Source organism: Triplophysa rosa, linkage group LG21 (assembly GCF_024868665.1).
Source record: "Triplophysa rosa linkage group LG21, Trosa_1v2, whole genome shotgun sequence".
Classification (NCBI taxonomy): Eukaryota; Metazoa; Chordata; class Actinopteri; order Cypriniformes; family Nemacheilidae; genus Triplophysa; species Triplophysa rosa.
The window spans coordinates 4992933-5010426 of NC_079910.1; the positions used below are offsets into that span (position 1 = coordinate 4992933).

General features: G+C 40.3%; 1 protein-coding gene across 2 annotated transcripts in view; it reads right to left on the minus strand.

The window, feature by feature from the left end:
* plxna1a (plexin A1a) overlaps window positions 1–17494 on the minus strand; it is a 181745-nt gene that overhangs the window by 154775 nt on the left and 9476 nt on the right. For both annotated transcript variants that reach the window (XM_057363321.1, XM_057363320.1), the window contains exon 2: window positions 4526–5901. In XM_057363321.1, the coding sequence (XP_057219304.1) occupies window positions 4526–5713 (1188 nt within the window). In that variant the 5' untranslated portion in view covers window positions 5714–5901. The remainder of the gene's footprint in view (window positions 1–4525; window positions 5902–17494) is intronic.

The following is a 17494-nucleotide window of genomic DNA, read 5'->3' on the forward strand; positions in this document are numbered from 1 at the left end:
TTTCTTGTTTGCAACTGTAAAACCTATAGTTATCACTATAGTTGAACCTATAGTCAATCATCGTGATTTCAGGAAAGACTGCTTTATTCAGTTCTCACAGAGAATGAGAATTTACTGGATTCACTCCTGCAGTAAATGCAGTTGTCACTCATAACACATCGCATTGTGTATGTGGCCATTCTATCAAATTCTAATCTTGTGGCGTCTAAAACTGTTCAGTTTGGCTTTATAACACAATGTCGGTACTATTTAAAGTAAGAACAAATGCATGCCTTATCATGTTTCTAAACAGTATTTGTCCATTTTTAGCCAACAATCAATATTACATACGCACTTTACACAAAATAAATAAATATAATGAGAAATAGAGTTTGGACCGAATGCACACGCAGACACATAAATATTCATTCGTTGAGTCATTGCAATCAGTCCAAATTCCTTTTATTGTTCTTTTATTTATTTATTTTTCGGAAAAACACGTATAGGACATATACTTTAAAGTACTTGCTTATACTTTAAATAGCATAAATGTAACATATTATTATTTATTTTTTACATTTTTACACAATAAAAGTCAATTATTAAAGTGGTTTACCTACTGCTAGATATATTTAGTACATTTATGTATTCATCACGACTGTTATTGTGAAAAAAACTTTTATAAAATATAAAAATGTATAATTATTTCCTGCTCGAGCATTTAAGCTCACCTCACGCATTAACCTCAAAATTAAAATGTGTTTTAGAATTTCTTAGAACTAGGGCTGCAACTAACGATTATTTTGATAATCGATTAGTTGGACTTTTTTATCGATTAATCGGATAAAATGTAATTACATCTTTTCTTATAATAAGTAAATCAAATATGGGAAAAGTATACACAACTGAACTCATTAGCCTTCTCCCAAAACGTTGTGAATGTCTCCATAATTAACACACCTGGTGAGTTGATTCATGTGTGTCATATTAGAAGCAACTGACAATAGTCTCTCCCAAACGTGGGAGCGAGGGGAGGGTCGGCCAAGGAAATATTTTTTTGTGCCATGAAAAGTGAGATATTTGTCATTCAAATGTAGTGAAGTACAGTAAAAAGTAAACAGAAAAAGTAATACTTCAGTACAAATACTCAAAAAGTGTACTTAAGTACAGTACTCAAGTAAATGTACTTCGTTACCCACCTCTGAACTAAATAAACCACCAAATCAGGGTATTTAGCCTATTATGTACTTTGCAAAGTGCAAACGCCACAAATTGGGTTTTACTAATATAATCTTTAATTTTGTCATTTAAAACACCTCTCCCCTTTAAACTTTAAAACTGCGCAGCTTGAAGAGATGCATGCAGAACACGTCGGACTTTAAAACTGCGCAACTTGTGCCGCACGGAGAGACGCATCCACGGAGAGACACATGTGACTTTAAAACTGCGTACCTCGCGCTGCACGGAGAGACACATCCACGGAGAACCACGTCTGACATTTAAAACTGCGCAGCTCATGCTGCACGGAGAGACACATCTAAAGCGGTCATTTTAAAAGGGAAGAAGACACGCTTGATTTATAACTGCGCAGCTCGCAAGTGACGTCACAGACCAACTAATCGATAATGAAATTCGTTGACAACGAATTTCATTATCGATTATTATCGATTAGTTGTTGCAGCCCTACTTAGAACATCTAAAATGGCATTTTGCTTAATCTTTTATTTGTTTTAAGATAAGTACGAACATGTTTTTTTTACTGTTCGCCCTATAAAAGTGTCCAATATAAACATCAGTCAAATGGATGTCCAATGAAGAAAGACCAGCACTTCTGACAGCAGCTGAACAAAATGCAGAACAGTAAAAGCACATATGTATTTTTTGGCTGTGCTGACGTGTCCTTGATGGATTGCAACACACCGTCGCAGATGGTAATCAAGCAACATCATGTACAGCGTCTCATTTACATATATGCATAGCTTTACCATGAGCAATGAGACAGGTGGGCCGAAGAAAGACGTCAAAAGCAGTTATACTGTCTGTCTTATAAAACAAAGCCTGTCTGTCTGAGTGCCTGTCTCGCAGCATTGCGAGTTATGAAAGTGCACTTTGTGATTGGAAAATGACAACATTAATTGCTTGTAAGCAGAGCGCGGCGGCTGAGGGATTTTTGATCATGCGCTGATTGTGATGGGATATAAATGAATAACACAAGGTGAGCGAGGGTGAATTATTCATAAGCTGGAAGCTACTTGCTGGTGGAGGACCCTCAGAGCGTTATCTTTTCATCCAATTCAGCCAGCCGTGCCGTCATCATTACCAAGGCAGATTGCTCCAGGCCCCTTATTATAATGGCAGCAGTTATTATCCTTAATGCGAGTGTCAGTTATTCGTCGATGAAGTCTACCACTGTGGCCACTTCATGTTCTGCACTGGCCATATGGTTTACACTTCCCACAATGCACTGCAAAGGCAATAGTTTAGATTATACGGAAGATTTACGATGACAACGTAAAGACCGAAACGTTCTCTGTGCGAGTGCATTTGAGAATCCAAAGTACAGCTCTCTTTTAGGTCAACTACTGTCATGGTGGAGCAATATTAATGTTATTTATATTATACCGCAATAACAGTCGAGTGCAAAAACGACTTCTATTTTAAAGGACTGTACTTAAAACACAGTAAAATAGCTGAACTCTGACTAAAAAACGATCTGCCTTTACTCATGAAAGTGCATAGAGTCAGCCGAACAAATAAGAGCTTAAAAGATCAATTTAAAGGGAATTTGTGGCTTTAAGATTAAATGCAAAGTTCACTAAAAATGAAAAGTCCTACCATTCGTTTACCTTCCAGATGTGTCGGACTATTTTTTTCAAGAGATATTCTTTAAATATTAAAGGGATAGTTCAAACAAAATGAAAATTCTGTCATCATTTACTCATCTTCTTGTCATTTCAAACCTGTATGACTTTCTTTCTTCTGCAGAACACAAACAATGGCAACTGAACAATGGCGGTACATTGACTTGCATTGGTTTTGTGTCCACACAACAGAAGTGAATGGGTAGGGTACTGCCATTGTTACCAACATTCTTCAAAATATCTTCTTTTGTGTTCTGCAGAAGAAAAAGTCATACCGCTTTGAAATGAAAATAGGGTTCGTAAATGATGACAGAATTTTCATTATTGAGTGAACTATCCCTTTAACATTTTTCTTACGTCCATATTTTATTCTTGATGGTTGTATGTGCTTTTCAAAGCTTCAATGTTTGGGGTTAATAAATGGGCTTTTAATTTAAATCTTTGCTAAGCTAAAAAAGTCATAGTGTGATTTTTATTTTTGAGGGTGTGAAACATTACTTTAAATAAAACTACATTTCTTCATTAAAGCTTCACAAACCAATTCAATATTTCTTAGGCTTGGTACAACTAAACAACCAATAAAACAGCATTATGCTTTCTGATGCTCCCACCACTTCCATACCAGGCAGCACTATTCTTTATAAAATACTTCTGAGAGCTGAATATCATCAGGTCTGTGACACGCATTCTCATAGTTATTACATTTCAGCATATGATGAATGGAAAAAAAGAATTACTGTCTAGTTTGAATGTTACAGCCTTGATGTATTTGCCACTAACGTTTGATCAGATCAGATTTTGCCTTTATAAACTGCAGCGAATATTACATTTTCTCATTTGGGGCATTTAATAAAGGTTGGCCGGGAAACGTAATAATTCACAACGCACCAGCGTTATGACAAAATGCTTGAAATGAGATGTCATGGCACGGGAATTGTGAACCGATAACTGCATCGCTGAGGCTATATCATAATACATCATAATACAACACGAAGTCGCACACTGCCTGGGATTTTTATCTGCCTCCATCTTCTTTTTTTCCCGTTAATCACCGGTTTCATCCTTCTATTCTTTTATTACTCTCCCAAGTCTCTGACTCGCTCCATCAGCCAAAAAGCATTTCCTCTTGTATGACCGAGTACAGTCGAATCACCCAGGAACATGCTGCACATATAATAGAATGGAGGATTTGAGCTGTTCTCGAGGAATAATCCCCTCATGCTGTGCTAGGGCATTGTATTCAGTGTAGAACTGGAGCTTTGGATATTTTCTATATGAGGAAAGCAGAGCAAAGAGTGCTGCTGATGCATGTGCACGCTAGCGTCTCTGTGGCTGTCCACAACGTTCTTACACCAAAACAATGGTCCCATGAGAACTTGCGGGGACTTTAGGTCTTTAAATCAATTATCACTTGAGGAAAGGGACGCACGAGGCCGGAGACTGACACTAATGGCACTAATCCAAGAGACTGGGATAATGACCGGGTAGCTGAGGTTGCCTTGTTAAACAGCAACAAGCTTCTGTTTCCATGCACATGGCTAAGACATTCCCACCAGTTTCACTGCACCAATGATCTGGAAATAACCTGTGGTCTACAAATGAGTAAAGTTAGTGGATCGATGTGCTTCTACATCCATCAACGCCATTAAAAACTATTGATAGAAATATAAAAGACTTTAACTTACAGAGTTGATGCAATTCAGTTCCTTGTTGAGCAGCCAGGGCAGGGACAGTTTGCCCTCTCCCCTGTAGCAAGACTGAATTCTCTCCTTAATCTTTTCCTTGATTTTACGCAGCGTGAACAAGCACAGCGCTGACTCTTTCGGCGGCTTGGCCCGATTCTTCTGGCCCTGAGCAAAAACGGTAAACAGAACCTCCTCATGTTCAGAGATACCCAACGATCGTGCCAGCTTGGCACCGGGCCGACTGAGGTAGGCGTCTTGGACCAGTCGGTATTCCACTCCGTCCTTGGTACAGCCAATGGGAAACTCCACGTAGGAGTAGAACTTGGGGTCGTCCACGCAGAGGCGGACAATCTTGGAGGTGAAAAACTGTTCACCGCTGGCATCCGGCGAGGTAAGTTGGGTGTCCAGTTGAAGGGTTAGGTAGTAGATGAACTGCTCGCTGCTGAAACCGTAGACGTAGTAGATGTCGAAAGTGGGGAACTTGGAAAGTGTGTCAGAAGGAATCTTGAGCTGCGAAGAGACGAATTCATCCTGGTAGACGAAGCTAAACATATCAGCGTTCTCCTCATTTGCCATCAGCTTGCGACTGGAGAGGGTGGGGAAGTACTCGGATTTGCCTTCGATGGGCGTTCCAACAAATAATTTCCCGCTGTCTTCACCTTGGGTTCCGCTAATAACCACTCCTGACATAGTCCCTGCCTCGGATACACTGGAAAGGTAGTGCTCTTTGCGGTGATGCGGCTCGCCCAGTTTGAAGAGGTCATCCAGTCGCAGGAACTGGCATATACCTTGCGAAGTGCTGCCGCATGCGATGAGCCTGTTCTGCCCCGAATCCAAGAGCAACAACTTGTTGACGTTGCTAGTCTGCGACAGCTCATGAGGGCAAGACTGGACACCAGGCGGTGGGTAACATTTTTCATTATCCAACACAGGACCTGTCACATGGTTTCGGAGTTTAGTCAGGTTGCTGGAGAGCTTGTATATCCAATTGACACCACCGACGTAGACTTCACCCGTTTTGTTATGGACGACCAAATGCGTAAGCCCTCCCTCTGGTGGGACGAAGGTCCGGAAGGAAGAGAGGTTGACCTCAAGCCCCCCATGTTGAGGGAGGAGACAGAGGAAGAAGAGAAAAAGGAAGGCCTCACGAAGAGAGGCAGAAAGGAGCTTCCTCCCATACGGCAGCATGGTTAGGATCTTTCTGAGAGGAAGCGTTCGGCCAGGTGCGTTTCACCTTTGGGGCTTGAAAAACCCTGGACAGCGTCTGTCAGTCTACGGTGAGGAGAGCGACTTATTGACCCAGTGTCCTCTCTGCTCTCTCTCTCGGCACGCCGCTGTCGTCTACACCATCATCTGCAGCATCATGGCCGCAAGCCCTGCAATGATAAGAAAAGACATCATGAGTGTTGAACAACAGAACATTATCTATTGATTCAAACGAGTTTTAAAAGTTCTGCCTGCCAGAATGGGAACTTATAACACATAAACATAAATATCTTACAGTGGGCCCTTGGGTGGAATTCTATACAACATTTAATGAGTGTGTCGAGCTAGCAGACACCAGTGCACTCCACAAACTCCACACTGAGAACTCGTCTGATAGACCTGCTGTGCCCTTAAATATTTCACACAGTCTGTGCCAACTCAGCTGGCACAAAAATGAAAGGCAAAGTGCGGGAGAGACTGAGAGAGAGAGAGCGTACAGGAGGTGGGGAATGAAGAGTATGTGTGATGCAAAAAACAGACTAGTTTACCAATTCACCTTGAAGAATGCCTTAAGCGCTGAAGCATCAGCAATAAACGCTCTCATTTCCTCGCGCTTGCTCAGTGAAGCCATTCAAGTTGACCCCGCATAAAACAAAAGCACTTTCCTTGAACCATGGGAATGCGATCGGGTTTTAAAATACCACAGTACCAATAACATGCCCTCTTGACTCTACCACGGGGCTGCAGAAGACAAGACGATCAATCAAATTCGTTCTAATTGTAAGTCTAATGACGTTCATGTGATCAGGGGCAACGAAGAGGAGCCTTGGGTGTCCGACGATATCCTCGGAGTGCAAAGCCACTTACACAAGGGCAATCTCAGGCCTCTCATCTAGCCAGCAGCATAGACCGACTGCTGCTGTGACCTTCTCTAGTGTTCAAAACAGAATCATCATTGTATCTCAGATGACATTTATCTCACTTCACAAGACTATTGAGCGAGGAGAGCGTCTCTGGGTCTCATTCACTGCTCAATGCTGGGAGCTACACTGTGGGCTGGCTGTCATGCGTAAGGCTAAGAATACCAGGGAAAACATGTCCAACATACGCTTAGGGTAGTCACGATATCAGATTTTCTCTACACGGGTACCGTGGCAAAACTCTGTGGTAGCTATATTACCGTGGTATCTTTTGCTATTTAGAGTCCAATTCATCCTAAATTTAGTTTATTTAGTTTTCTCTTTTTTGAGCAATGAATCACAGTTTCTAATATCCAATTTTGGCCATACTGGTATATTGTGATACCCTTACACACACACTATAGTGTAGGCCTGGGTACCGCAAACAACTTCATGATGCATTTAGCAAAATACATTAAAAAATGAATACATCATGTGATATGATCTCGCAAAAGGTGACACCAGCACTGATACTGATAGGAACATGAAAGTGTTCCCATTTAACTTTGCAGATTTCAAGAAACTTTTTTTGACAGGTCTGACCCTAACAATAAGTCACATTTTTATTTATAGCATATTTCTTGTGCAATGTAATGTCGATTGAGGCCCATTTCCCTCATTTAGATTGCTTATCACAGCTGAGCTCTCCCTGCTAAACTAACTCTGAATCAGCAGTCCAGCATGCTTTTTGGTTCTGTGATAAAGGGACCCTGTCAAAGCAATTCCCAGCTGTAAAGAAAAAACACAATTTGCCTATAAATAATCAAGCAAGTCACTAAACAACGTACAACGTACAACTGTACAACATACTTAAAACTGCATGAAACAATGTTGCACCTGACCCCCCAATAGAACAGCAAGAACAAATCAGTCAGGGCTTTGACTTATCTGGGACAACGATATGCTAATAATAACGTGGCAACGATGCACATCCAAGTGTCCACTTTTCAAACTGATGCAAAATGCAATACAGAACAAGGAATAAGAAAACAAAACTGCAGCGAAATATGCGCGCTGCGACTTAATACTGCACAGCAGTGCTATTTTCATGGGATAGGGCAATTAGAAGCCGCCGCCCACTCGCTCCAAACATTTGAACGCAGAGGCCCACGCAAGGACAAAGGTGAAATTGAATGAATCAATTAAAGGAGGTATGGGAGTTGCGTGGCACCTTCAGGATGGCAAAACCTGCCCGGCTCGGAAAATGGCTGGCGGGACCAAGGCATCCGCAATGATTTATTGCTCGTGGCATATAAATTACAACACAGCCCATGAAAACGGCACTCCATGCTTAAGCAAATTCATACACAGCACCTCTTTAACATGGAGGTCACATCTCTGAGCATTGTGGGGTAGACGGGAAGGCAGGGCTCTGTGATGGCCACAACTAAACCACCCAGAGAGGCTCTGCATAGCGGGACCTGCTTTTTATTGCGGGCACGCAGACACGCTCGCATGCATCAATACATAGTGGCCTTAATCCTAACACACACACACACACACACACACACACACAAACAGAGAACCCCACGTGGGTTGCGTAGTCTTTCTGCTTTGGATTTCTTTATTTCTGTCTGGCTGTCCTTTTTTTGTCTATTGGTCCATCTGTCTTGCATTTGTTCCATGTTTTCCAACATTTCCGTCTGTCTGTCTCTTTTGCATTTCTGATTTTTCTTTCTGTTTGTCTATACTCGCAACACCAGCCCCAGCTATTTCCAGAAAACACTGGACTCCATTAAAAATGCAAATCTGTAGTAAATCCAATTTATGTCATCAAATTAAGATGTCAGATTAGCATAATAAAATTAATGGAAATATTGTCCACAGAGCAAATATTTGAGCATTATTACCGCCGGGCTTGGGCGTACACGTCGAGAACAAAACCCTGGAAGTTATTTACTGATAAGCAACAAGAATAAAACCATATTTACATTGGTAACTCGCAAAAGAGTTTCTTTTACAAGTCCACGTATTTGCAAAGATGTTGGACTAATGGTGAAATAATACAGTTGGTATATTTTGATTTAGGCCAAGATATTACAAAAAGACAGTCTCGATTTACCCTCCAATTTTAAAAAGCAATAATAGCCTCAATCCGGCAAGACCTCCCACGAAAGTGATATTTTAAAAGAGGCAAGCTGTGACTGGGAACGCGGGGGGTTAATAGAGGAAACAATGACTTGTTGATGATTTGCAAAACAGAGTCGTCGAAACGACATCTCATTTTGATGAAAAGATGAAATAACAACGCGAGTGGTTTCTGTCGTTGTTGCCAATCTTCAGCGTGAATGGCGAGAGGCTAAATCAAAGATGAAGCCGTGAGTGGTATGAGAGTGAAGATTTAAAGAGACGCAGCGGGACGCAGGCCCCCGACTCGACGTGGAAATAACTTTGTGCCACTCACCCTAGCAACCACCCAAAGCACCCTAACAACTGCATAACAACACTCTAAGAACCACTTAAAGCATCTTAGCAACCCTCTAGCAACACATGTCGATTGTTTTTATCTAAAACTGTAGCATAGCAGTTTACATTTATTCTCAAGTGCTCAATAAAGGACAAAAAAAGATACATATTGTAGCTTTAAGTACATTGAGGAAAATCGTTTTTCCCAGAATGCACCTGTTTACACTTGGGTGCCGGCCCGGGTGAAGTTGATGATGTTTTTTGGGGAGAAAAGGGAGGGGGCTGCTGTCACGGTGTCAGTGGGTCACATGCTATAGAGTGACGCTATAAATGGAGGACAGTGTTCTCTGGTTTTGGCACATGCACAGTGCAACAGGCTGCCGCACAATCACCTCCTCAGTGTGCGGCACTCCTGCAGATACCGGGCCCTCCCCACTGCACGGCCATTAGTCAAACCCAAACAATACCCACCCTCAGCCCAAGAGAGTGTGCTGTGGAGTTAAAAGCCATGAATGGAGGCGGAGTGCAAGTCTGTGTGGTCATTTAAACAGGGCAGGACTAATCAGGCAGCATTAGATTAGCAAATAAGGTACCAGTAAGAACCAGTGCTTTCTTGCTAAACAAATTTGCAAAAGCAAAAATCGTCACCCTCATGCCATTCCAAACATGTATGAACACAAAAGATGATATTTTCAAGAATGTTGGTAAGTAAACAGCATTGGCCGCCATTGACTTCCATTGTATGGACACAAAACATTGTATGGAAAAAAAGATCTTCTTTTGTGTTCCACAGAAGAAAGTGTCATATATTAGTTTTGAACAACATATGATGACAGAATTTTTCTTTTTTAGGTGAATTATCCCTTTAAAGCGTTACTTTTAAAGCACTGCCCACCATTACGAATATTGCAGACTAGCATGTCACAGTACTTGTAAAGTATTACATCTTGCATACAAAATAAACGTTTCTTAAATTCCTAAACATGAGCATTTTCTGAAGACGCTTGGCTTAAAGGGACAGTTCACCCAAAAATTTTAAATCTGTCATCATACTCACCCTCTTGTCATTTCAAACCTGTATGACTTTCTTCCGCAAAACACAAATGACAAGAGGGTGAACACACGAAGTAATCAAGATGGCGGTATGTTTATCGCTACGTTCTGTTCCAAAAACTGTTGTATTGTTGTGAGCGTTACAGCCAAAGTAAAGACCACTGCAATGCAGACAAATCTTAAATCAAGAACAGAGGAAAATTGAGGCTCATAAGGTCAAAGTGGGGAGAAATTTTTAGCTATGGAGAACACAAGACACTGCAAGAAAAAAGCTATCGAGACTAATAATTGACTTTTTTTTCCATGCCGTTGCGACCGCAGCAGGTTGAACGGTTGCACACACATTAACCCCGCCCCCGATGATACAACCGTGACCATATGTAAACTCGCACTAAAAAGCAGTTAGTCATGGCAGATTAACACATACTGTAATGATGCTAATATTAATGTGACAAACCATATGGTCAGCAGGACTGTACGGTAGTCATCCAAATTGAACCACATACACAAATAATCAGTTACCAAATATAAGTCATACAAAATGAAGAAACAGAATCCACAATCTGACTTTCCAACATCAACACCCATAAACAACAAACGTAGATGGAACAGACACCTCCCGTTTCATCCCTGCTCGTGTTAATAGATCCACGTCCATTACCACACACCTTTGTGTCTGGGCTACAGCTCCCACGGAGCCAATAAAAGCCCACAAACATTGCTGACTCAAAGTTCAGCCATCAATAAAAAGCTCTCTCTCTCTCCTGGGAAGCGTTCGGTTATTTCTTTCTACACCTCGCAGAAGTACGTCCATCACCCTCTTTCACCGGCCGGCTCTTACGAGTTGTGCAATAGACTTTATGATGATAAAAGCGCACGCAAACTGAAGCCTTTTTCCTAAATTTCACAATTAAAAGCTGCGATTATCCGCCACAAACGCCGAGCTAATACTTGGGCACGCCCGGATCAGCTCGGTCGATGGCAGCAGTACTTTAAACTACAGGCTAAAAGGGAATAAAGACTTCAAATCCCATAACAGTAGCTTCGAAGCTCATGGTGTTTCATGTTCTGCCGGCCTCGCCGAGCTCACATTCCATCAGGATCGCATCATTGGGCAATGACCATTCTTTGGCCCGTTTCCCCACGCGCACTGCAACGCGTGTACGGATACATGGGTTTATGTGCTGAGCTTTACACTTTCTCTAAGTTCGCTCATTACTTCCCTCCCACAACGGCGCACAAACAAACACCTTTCCTGCGCTTTTATTTTAAACGACTTTTCAAGCGATGAAGTGATGAAATCATCCATGAGAGAAAACGGAATGCGGTTCGGCGTGTGTGCCTGTGCCGTGTCATCTGCGTGACCTTTCTAGTCAGATATGTGTGTTCCTGAGGAACGCGTTTGTGCTAACACAATTACACCCGGCTAATGAACAGTGCGGCGAGATAAAGCCGTCTGAATGCTAGCTTCGGCTCTGCATCTCAATCTCCTTTAAAGGCTACATTTGCATCCTTAATAGAAATGAAATTCCTCATTAAACGTGCAGGCCGCTGATGAAATATGCACACGGAAGAAGACAGAGACGAAAAGAGCAAAGGAGAGATTTAAATCAACACTATTTACCCCCAATCACCCACAAATTTAAAAAGCAGTTTTAATGCCAACCAATAAAAAGGAGAATTGTAAGGATTTTAACTATTCTAATTCAGAGGTTTGGCTCCAATGACTCTTTTTATTATTTACTACATATTGGGGTCTAAATATGAAGAGTTCATTTGCAAAAACAGAACAGTACATTGGTAATGTTTTCAAATCAAAGAGTTTATTAAGTTAAAGAGTTTATTTGCAAAAACAGAAAAAAAAGTTTTGTTTTCAATTTTTTTTTCAAAAATCATGTTTTTTATTGTGCATTCCTACTAACTAACACAATTAAACACAATCAAAAATAACAATCAAAAACATGACAAACAAAACTTTTTTTTCTGTTTTTGCAAATAAACTTGAACTTAATAAAATCTTTGATTTGAAAACATTACCAATTTTAAATAAATGTATTGTTTTGTTAAATAATTCACAACATTTAAGTTCTAATTGAACCTTCTTTATGTACATTTGTAAAAATTGAATAGGTTGGTCACTAAAAAGTAAAACTGATTTTTAACATAAAAATGTTCAAATTTGTAGTACAATTGCCATAGTTCTACAATATTTATTTTTTATGGCAATATGCAAAACATCAATATATCTTATATGTCATTGATACATCCCTACTAAATATGAACTATATTACACTAAACTAAAATTATACTACGTTACTAACTATACAAAACAAAAACGATCCTATTCTGTTACTAACACTGCAATGTATCGCTGCTGTCCTTCTGAAACCTCATATCGCCACATTTTGTGATTTTTATTTTTTGTCATAAATCATTATTTTTAGTCAGCCTTTATGTTTGTCACTGGGTTTTGCAAATATCAAACCAATACAAATTATTAAAAAGTGCTTGTCAACTTTGATAACACAGTATTTATTCGTTTAAAAAGCACAGTGCATGTATTTTCTATTTCCTGATAAACTGTGAATTTGGACATCCGAGGTTTCAGAAAGACAGCGACGATATTATAATTAACTCCAGTGTATAGCAAAATTCCCAGATATTGTACTTGAAACTTACTATAGTAAATATTGACGTATACTATTGTATTTACTATCAACTTACTGTATACTATAGTATTTATACTATATTATTATAAAATACTACAGTACACAACAATTTACTTTAGTAAATACTAAATTATACAACGGTATTTTAATGTTGTTTAACGTTATAACATTTATGCATTTGGCAGATGATTTTTACCAAATTGACCAACAGGCATTTGTAAAAGGTTTTTGAGCACACAATGCTCAAAATGTATTGTGTGCTCAAAAACCTTTTACAGAAGCCTATTCTTTGTTAAAATACAAACCAAAACTTATAAAGCACAGCAAAGTTTAGGCAAGGTGAAACACCTCCCAAAGAGTTTATTATGTATCTTCCACATTAGAGAGTCTGTGGTTTATAATGCCTATGAATTAAGCCTGCGGAACCAGAAACCTGATCCTAAGTCAGCAATTAGGGCACCTTGTCCCAAATGTGTCTGAATCTTCACAAAAAAGTTGATCAGACAGAGGTGACAAATATGATGCATAGCCTTTGAAAGCCAGCTGTCTGACTGCTCCTTTAGCCATTAATATTACTCGCTACCCCACTGCAGCGAAAGCCACCAGAGCCTTTTCTCACCGCTCGCCAGCTCTTTCAATTCAGGAATGTGTTGCCATGACAGTGACCGATGGCTTGGCGGCAGACGGGAAGCCCGCTCATCCCAGCCAAGGGTTGAGGTTGGTGTAAGAACGTGTCAGGACCCTGCGGGTGGAGGATCAGAGAGTGATCTGCTGGAAAACTGGAAGCGTGTGTAGATGTGGTAGTGATTAGTGCCGGCGCGGGGTAAAGACGAAGGTATTTCAGCTATGCTCCACAATTACCGCAGGGAAATCCAGCTACAGCGACCTACCAACATATCTGAACCGTATAAAAGTAAAGAAAAGCCGAGATGCCAAGTGCGTGGTTTTTAAAGTGCTCTCTTCGCGAGACCTTCGCTTCTGGGTTAGCATGAGCTGTAATTGCAAACACGCGTGGGGCTAGCAGTTCAACAGTATGCTTTTGGATGATAAACACAAAGTCCAGTGATCGACTGGTATATCAGACAGATTTATAATCAGACATTTTCAGATTATAAGTATTAGCAAATTAGCTAAATTGTTAGATTTTTTTTAAAAGATCTATTGCACATTTCAATATATCATGACAGCTACACTCTTAAAAATAAAGGTTAGTTCTTCACAGCTATGCCATAGAAGAACCATTTTTGGTTCCACAAGACCCATTATCTTTTTATAATCTGAGCCACAAAGTTTTGTGAAACAGAAAGGTTCTTCAGATGTTTAAGGTCTTTACGGAACCATTTAGACAAGCAAGGTTCTTCCATGGCATCGTGAAACACCATTATTTTTAAGAGTCTATAATAGATCATAAAATATTTTGGAATTTGTGGTAAATTGAGCAAGTGTTGGTTAAAATGTTAAATATATCATTGTATATATTTTTTATTTTCATATTTTTTTATATATATTTCACGTGGTACTCTGTAACCTGTTTTGGTTAAAAAACAAATAATTTATTGAGCAAGTACATACAAAGTGCTCAAAACTGACTCCTTGCGTGTCTAATTCATGTCTATATGGTTTTAAAAATGATTTATAATTTGAGCCATTCGCCATTAAATCTCTCTTTTGCTGTTTTCTATTATAAACATTAATAATTTAAATATATTTGTAGCGAGGAAGGCGGGGCGAGAGCCGTGGGGCGAGTAAGGCGGGGCCGGCGGCGTAAGTGGCAACGAGTGTCAGCTGTGCGACCGCCGGTCCCCGCATGCCTCACGGGGGAGCTCGGGAGCATAAGAGGACGAGCGACCGGACCATCGAGAGAGAGGACCCAGGCCCGGAAACTGTTAAGTTTGTTTATGTTTGTGTGGCCGGCAGTCGACCGTGAGGTGGCTGCCGGCCTTTTATTCTTGGATTATTGTTTGTTTACGATTATTATTTTTAAGTTTGTTAATGTTCGCCGGTTCCCGCCTCCTTCCTTCCCTTCTATTGAACAGTGTTACAATATTATTAACAGTTTGTTTTCAAAACAACACAGAAACATACGTTGTGGTCAAACATAAGTACTCACTTCTGCCATTACTTAAATCCATCTGAGCAATTCTGTGGCAGAGAGATCTGTGTCTGGAGATGAATACCTTGCGAAAAAGAGCTATAAAAAAACAAACAGAAACAGCTTTGCCATGCTGTACTCACAAAGAGACCACAGAGGCATCATGATCATTTTGTACATTTCTCTCATTGTAGAATTCCTCATTTGTGAATCTCTTCGGATAAAAACATCTGCTAAATTATTAAATAAAATTGTTTGAGTAAGGAGAGTTAGACACTTAACAGAAGAACTGTAAACAATCTTCAGCAAAATATCAGCTATAGCTCATTCCCCTAGACTTACTGAGAATATGCACCATGATTCACTCATAACAATAGTCAAATACTTACTGCAATAGGTTCTTATTCCTTTAAAATAAAGGTTTAATGTACTTATACATACATACAGTAGCTCATTTTCAGATAAAAACCTCTTCTGAAAAATGTTTTCCTCATATGCCTGAAAAGCCCACAAGGCATTAACTTTGTTAACTGAAGTTACTTCCATGTGTTTATTAGAGAGCTCGAGCATCTTTTCCCCTGAGGGGAGTTTGGATACGACCCCAGTCTGGTGGCCTACAGTATATAGCTGAACTGGGACCTGTTGTTCCTGTTTGCACTCCGAGCTCCCTCCAGCCAGTAGACCTGACTCATCTAAACATGACAGCAAACAGGAAAGAATAACACTGGACTATAAAACTTTAAGAACTGGCTAAGGATGGATAATCAGCAAAGACAGTGTTCAAACACACGTTGACACAAGCGCACGTGAGATCGGCAAACAAACCAGCAGCGAGTCAAATGAGCAAACAGTAGCGTTGTGTCATTTACACACAGTTACACACACAACAGTGGCTGTTACTGATAAGCGGCCCTTAAAGGAACACTCCACTTTTTTTGGAAATAGGCTCATTCTCCAACTCCCCCAGAGTTAATAAGTTGAGTTTTACCGTTTTGGAATCGATTCTATTTGCCGATCTCTGGCGATAGCACTTTTAGCATAGCTTAGCATAGATCATTGAATCCAATTAGACCAGTAGCATCGCGTTCAAAAATGACCAAAGAGTTTCGATATTTTTCCCATTTAAAACTTGACTCTTCTGTACTTATATCGTGTGCTAAGACCTGCGGAAAATGAAAAGTTGCGATTTTCTAGGCTGATATGATTAGGAACTATACTCCCATTCTGGCGTAATAATCAAGGATGTTTGCTGCCGTAACATGGCCGCAGCAGGCGCAGTGATATCACGCAGCGCCTGCTGCGGCCATGTTACGGCAGCATCCCGCACACGCAAATGTCTTACTGCCCACACCCATCAAATCTTGTTGCAAAACATTCCCTAGCTCTTTTTTATTTATTAATGATGTCATCGACTAGTCAACCTCAAAAAATCTAAGGTCGTTCAACCCCTAATAAGTAGTGATATACTGTATGCAGTTATTTTAAATAATCAGAATGTAAGGCAATATTTTTTTAATTGACAGTTAAAGTTAAAACTTCCACACAAATCCATCAACGGCAGTACCGAGTACAGCAGCTCTGCAGACGATCATTAAGCCACCACACCAACATCACTCACAGGGTCACAGGAGCATGAGGACTGAGCTGGAAAAACGATGTTGCGAGAAGCTGAAACAGACAAGTCTTATCTTAGCCGAGCGCGAGCATGTGTGAAAGGGACAGTATCATCGGCTGCTGTAAATACCAAACTCAAGAGGATCACACTCTCAATTATACAGTGACCTGGTCGCAGCCACAAATGCGACCCGGGCGATGACTGCAAGAGCATTTGTGCCATCACACACAAAACACATCTGCCAAGGACGAGGAATAAAGCTAACCATTAAGACACTCTCTCTCCTCTGCACTTTAATATACAGCCTTAAAAGTTCAAACTAGGCTGTAAGATTTTGACGATTATTTCCTTTGATGTCGTAATCGTGATTTGTTTCCTATCCCCCCCAAAAACAGAATAAACAAAATAATAATAATAATTCTTAGCTTCGGATACTGTGGTAGGCTAACTGAGACCAGTTTTACTCCACATATGCATTGTTGTTCTTTTGTTGCACAAATTGCTTCTATTGCTTTCCCCTACTTTGTAAGTCGCTTTGGATGAAAGCGTCTGCTAAATGACTAAATGTAAATGTTTTAATGAATCGGCTTCACAACTCTTTTATTGTGTGGGGCAACTGCATGCCATATTTTTATGTACGCTGCACATCTGACCAACTGTATTTTTGAATAAATTTCTTGATACATCATCACATTGGCCTTCTTAGCAGCATGTGAATATATGCAAAAAGCGAGCAATGTGATAATGCCTAAATGCTTCCATCCCATAGACAATCACTAAAACAACAGATTTTTTCTAGATTTTACTTTGCCAATCAATTTTGCAGGATGAGTTAATCACGCACATGAGCTAAAATTCACACACACACACTCCTCTAAACAGATAAATGACAGTGCCGGGATAGCAGCACATTTATAAAGAGAACGAAGAGACATATCTATATTGCACTGGGCAGCTCTCCAACACTTA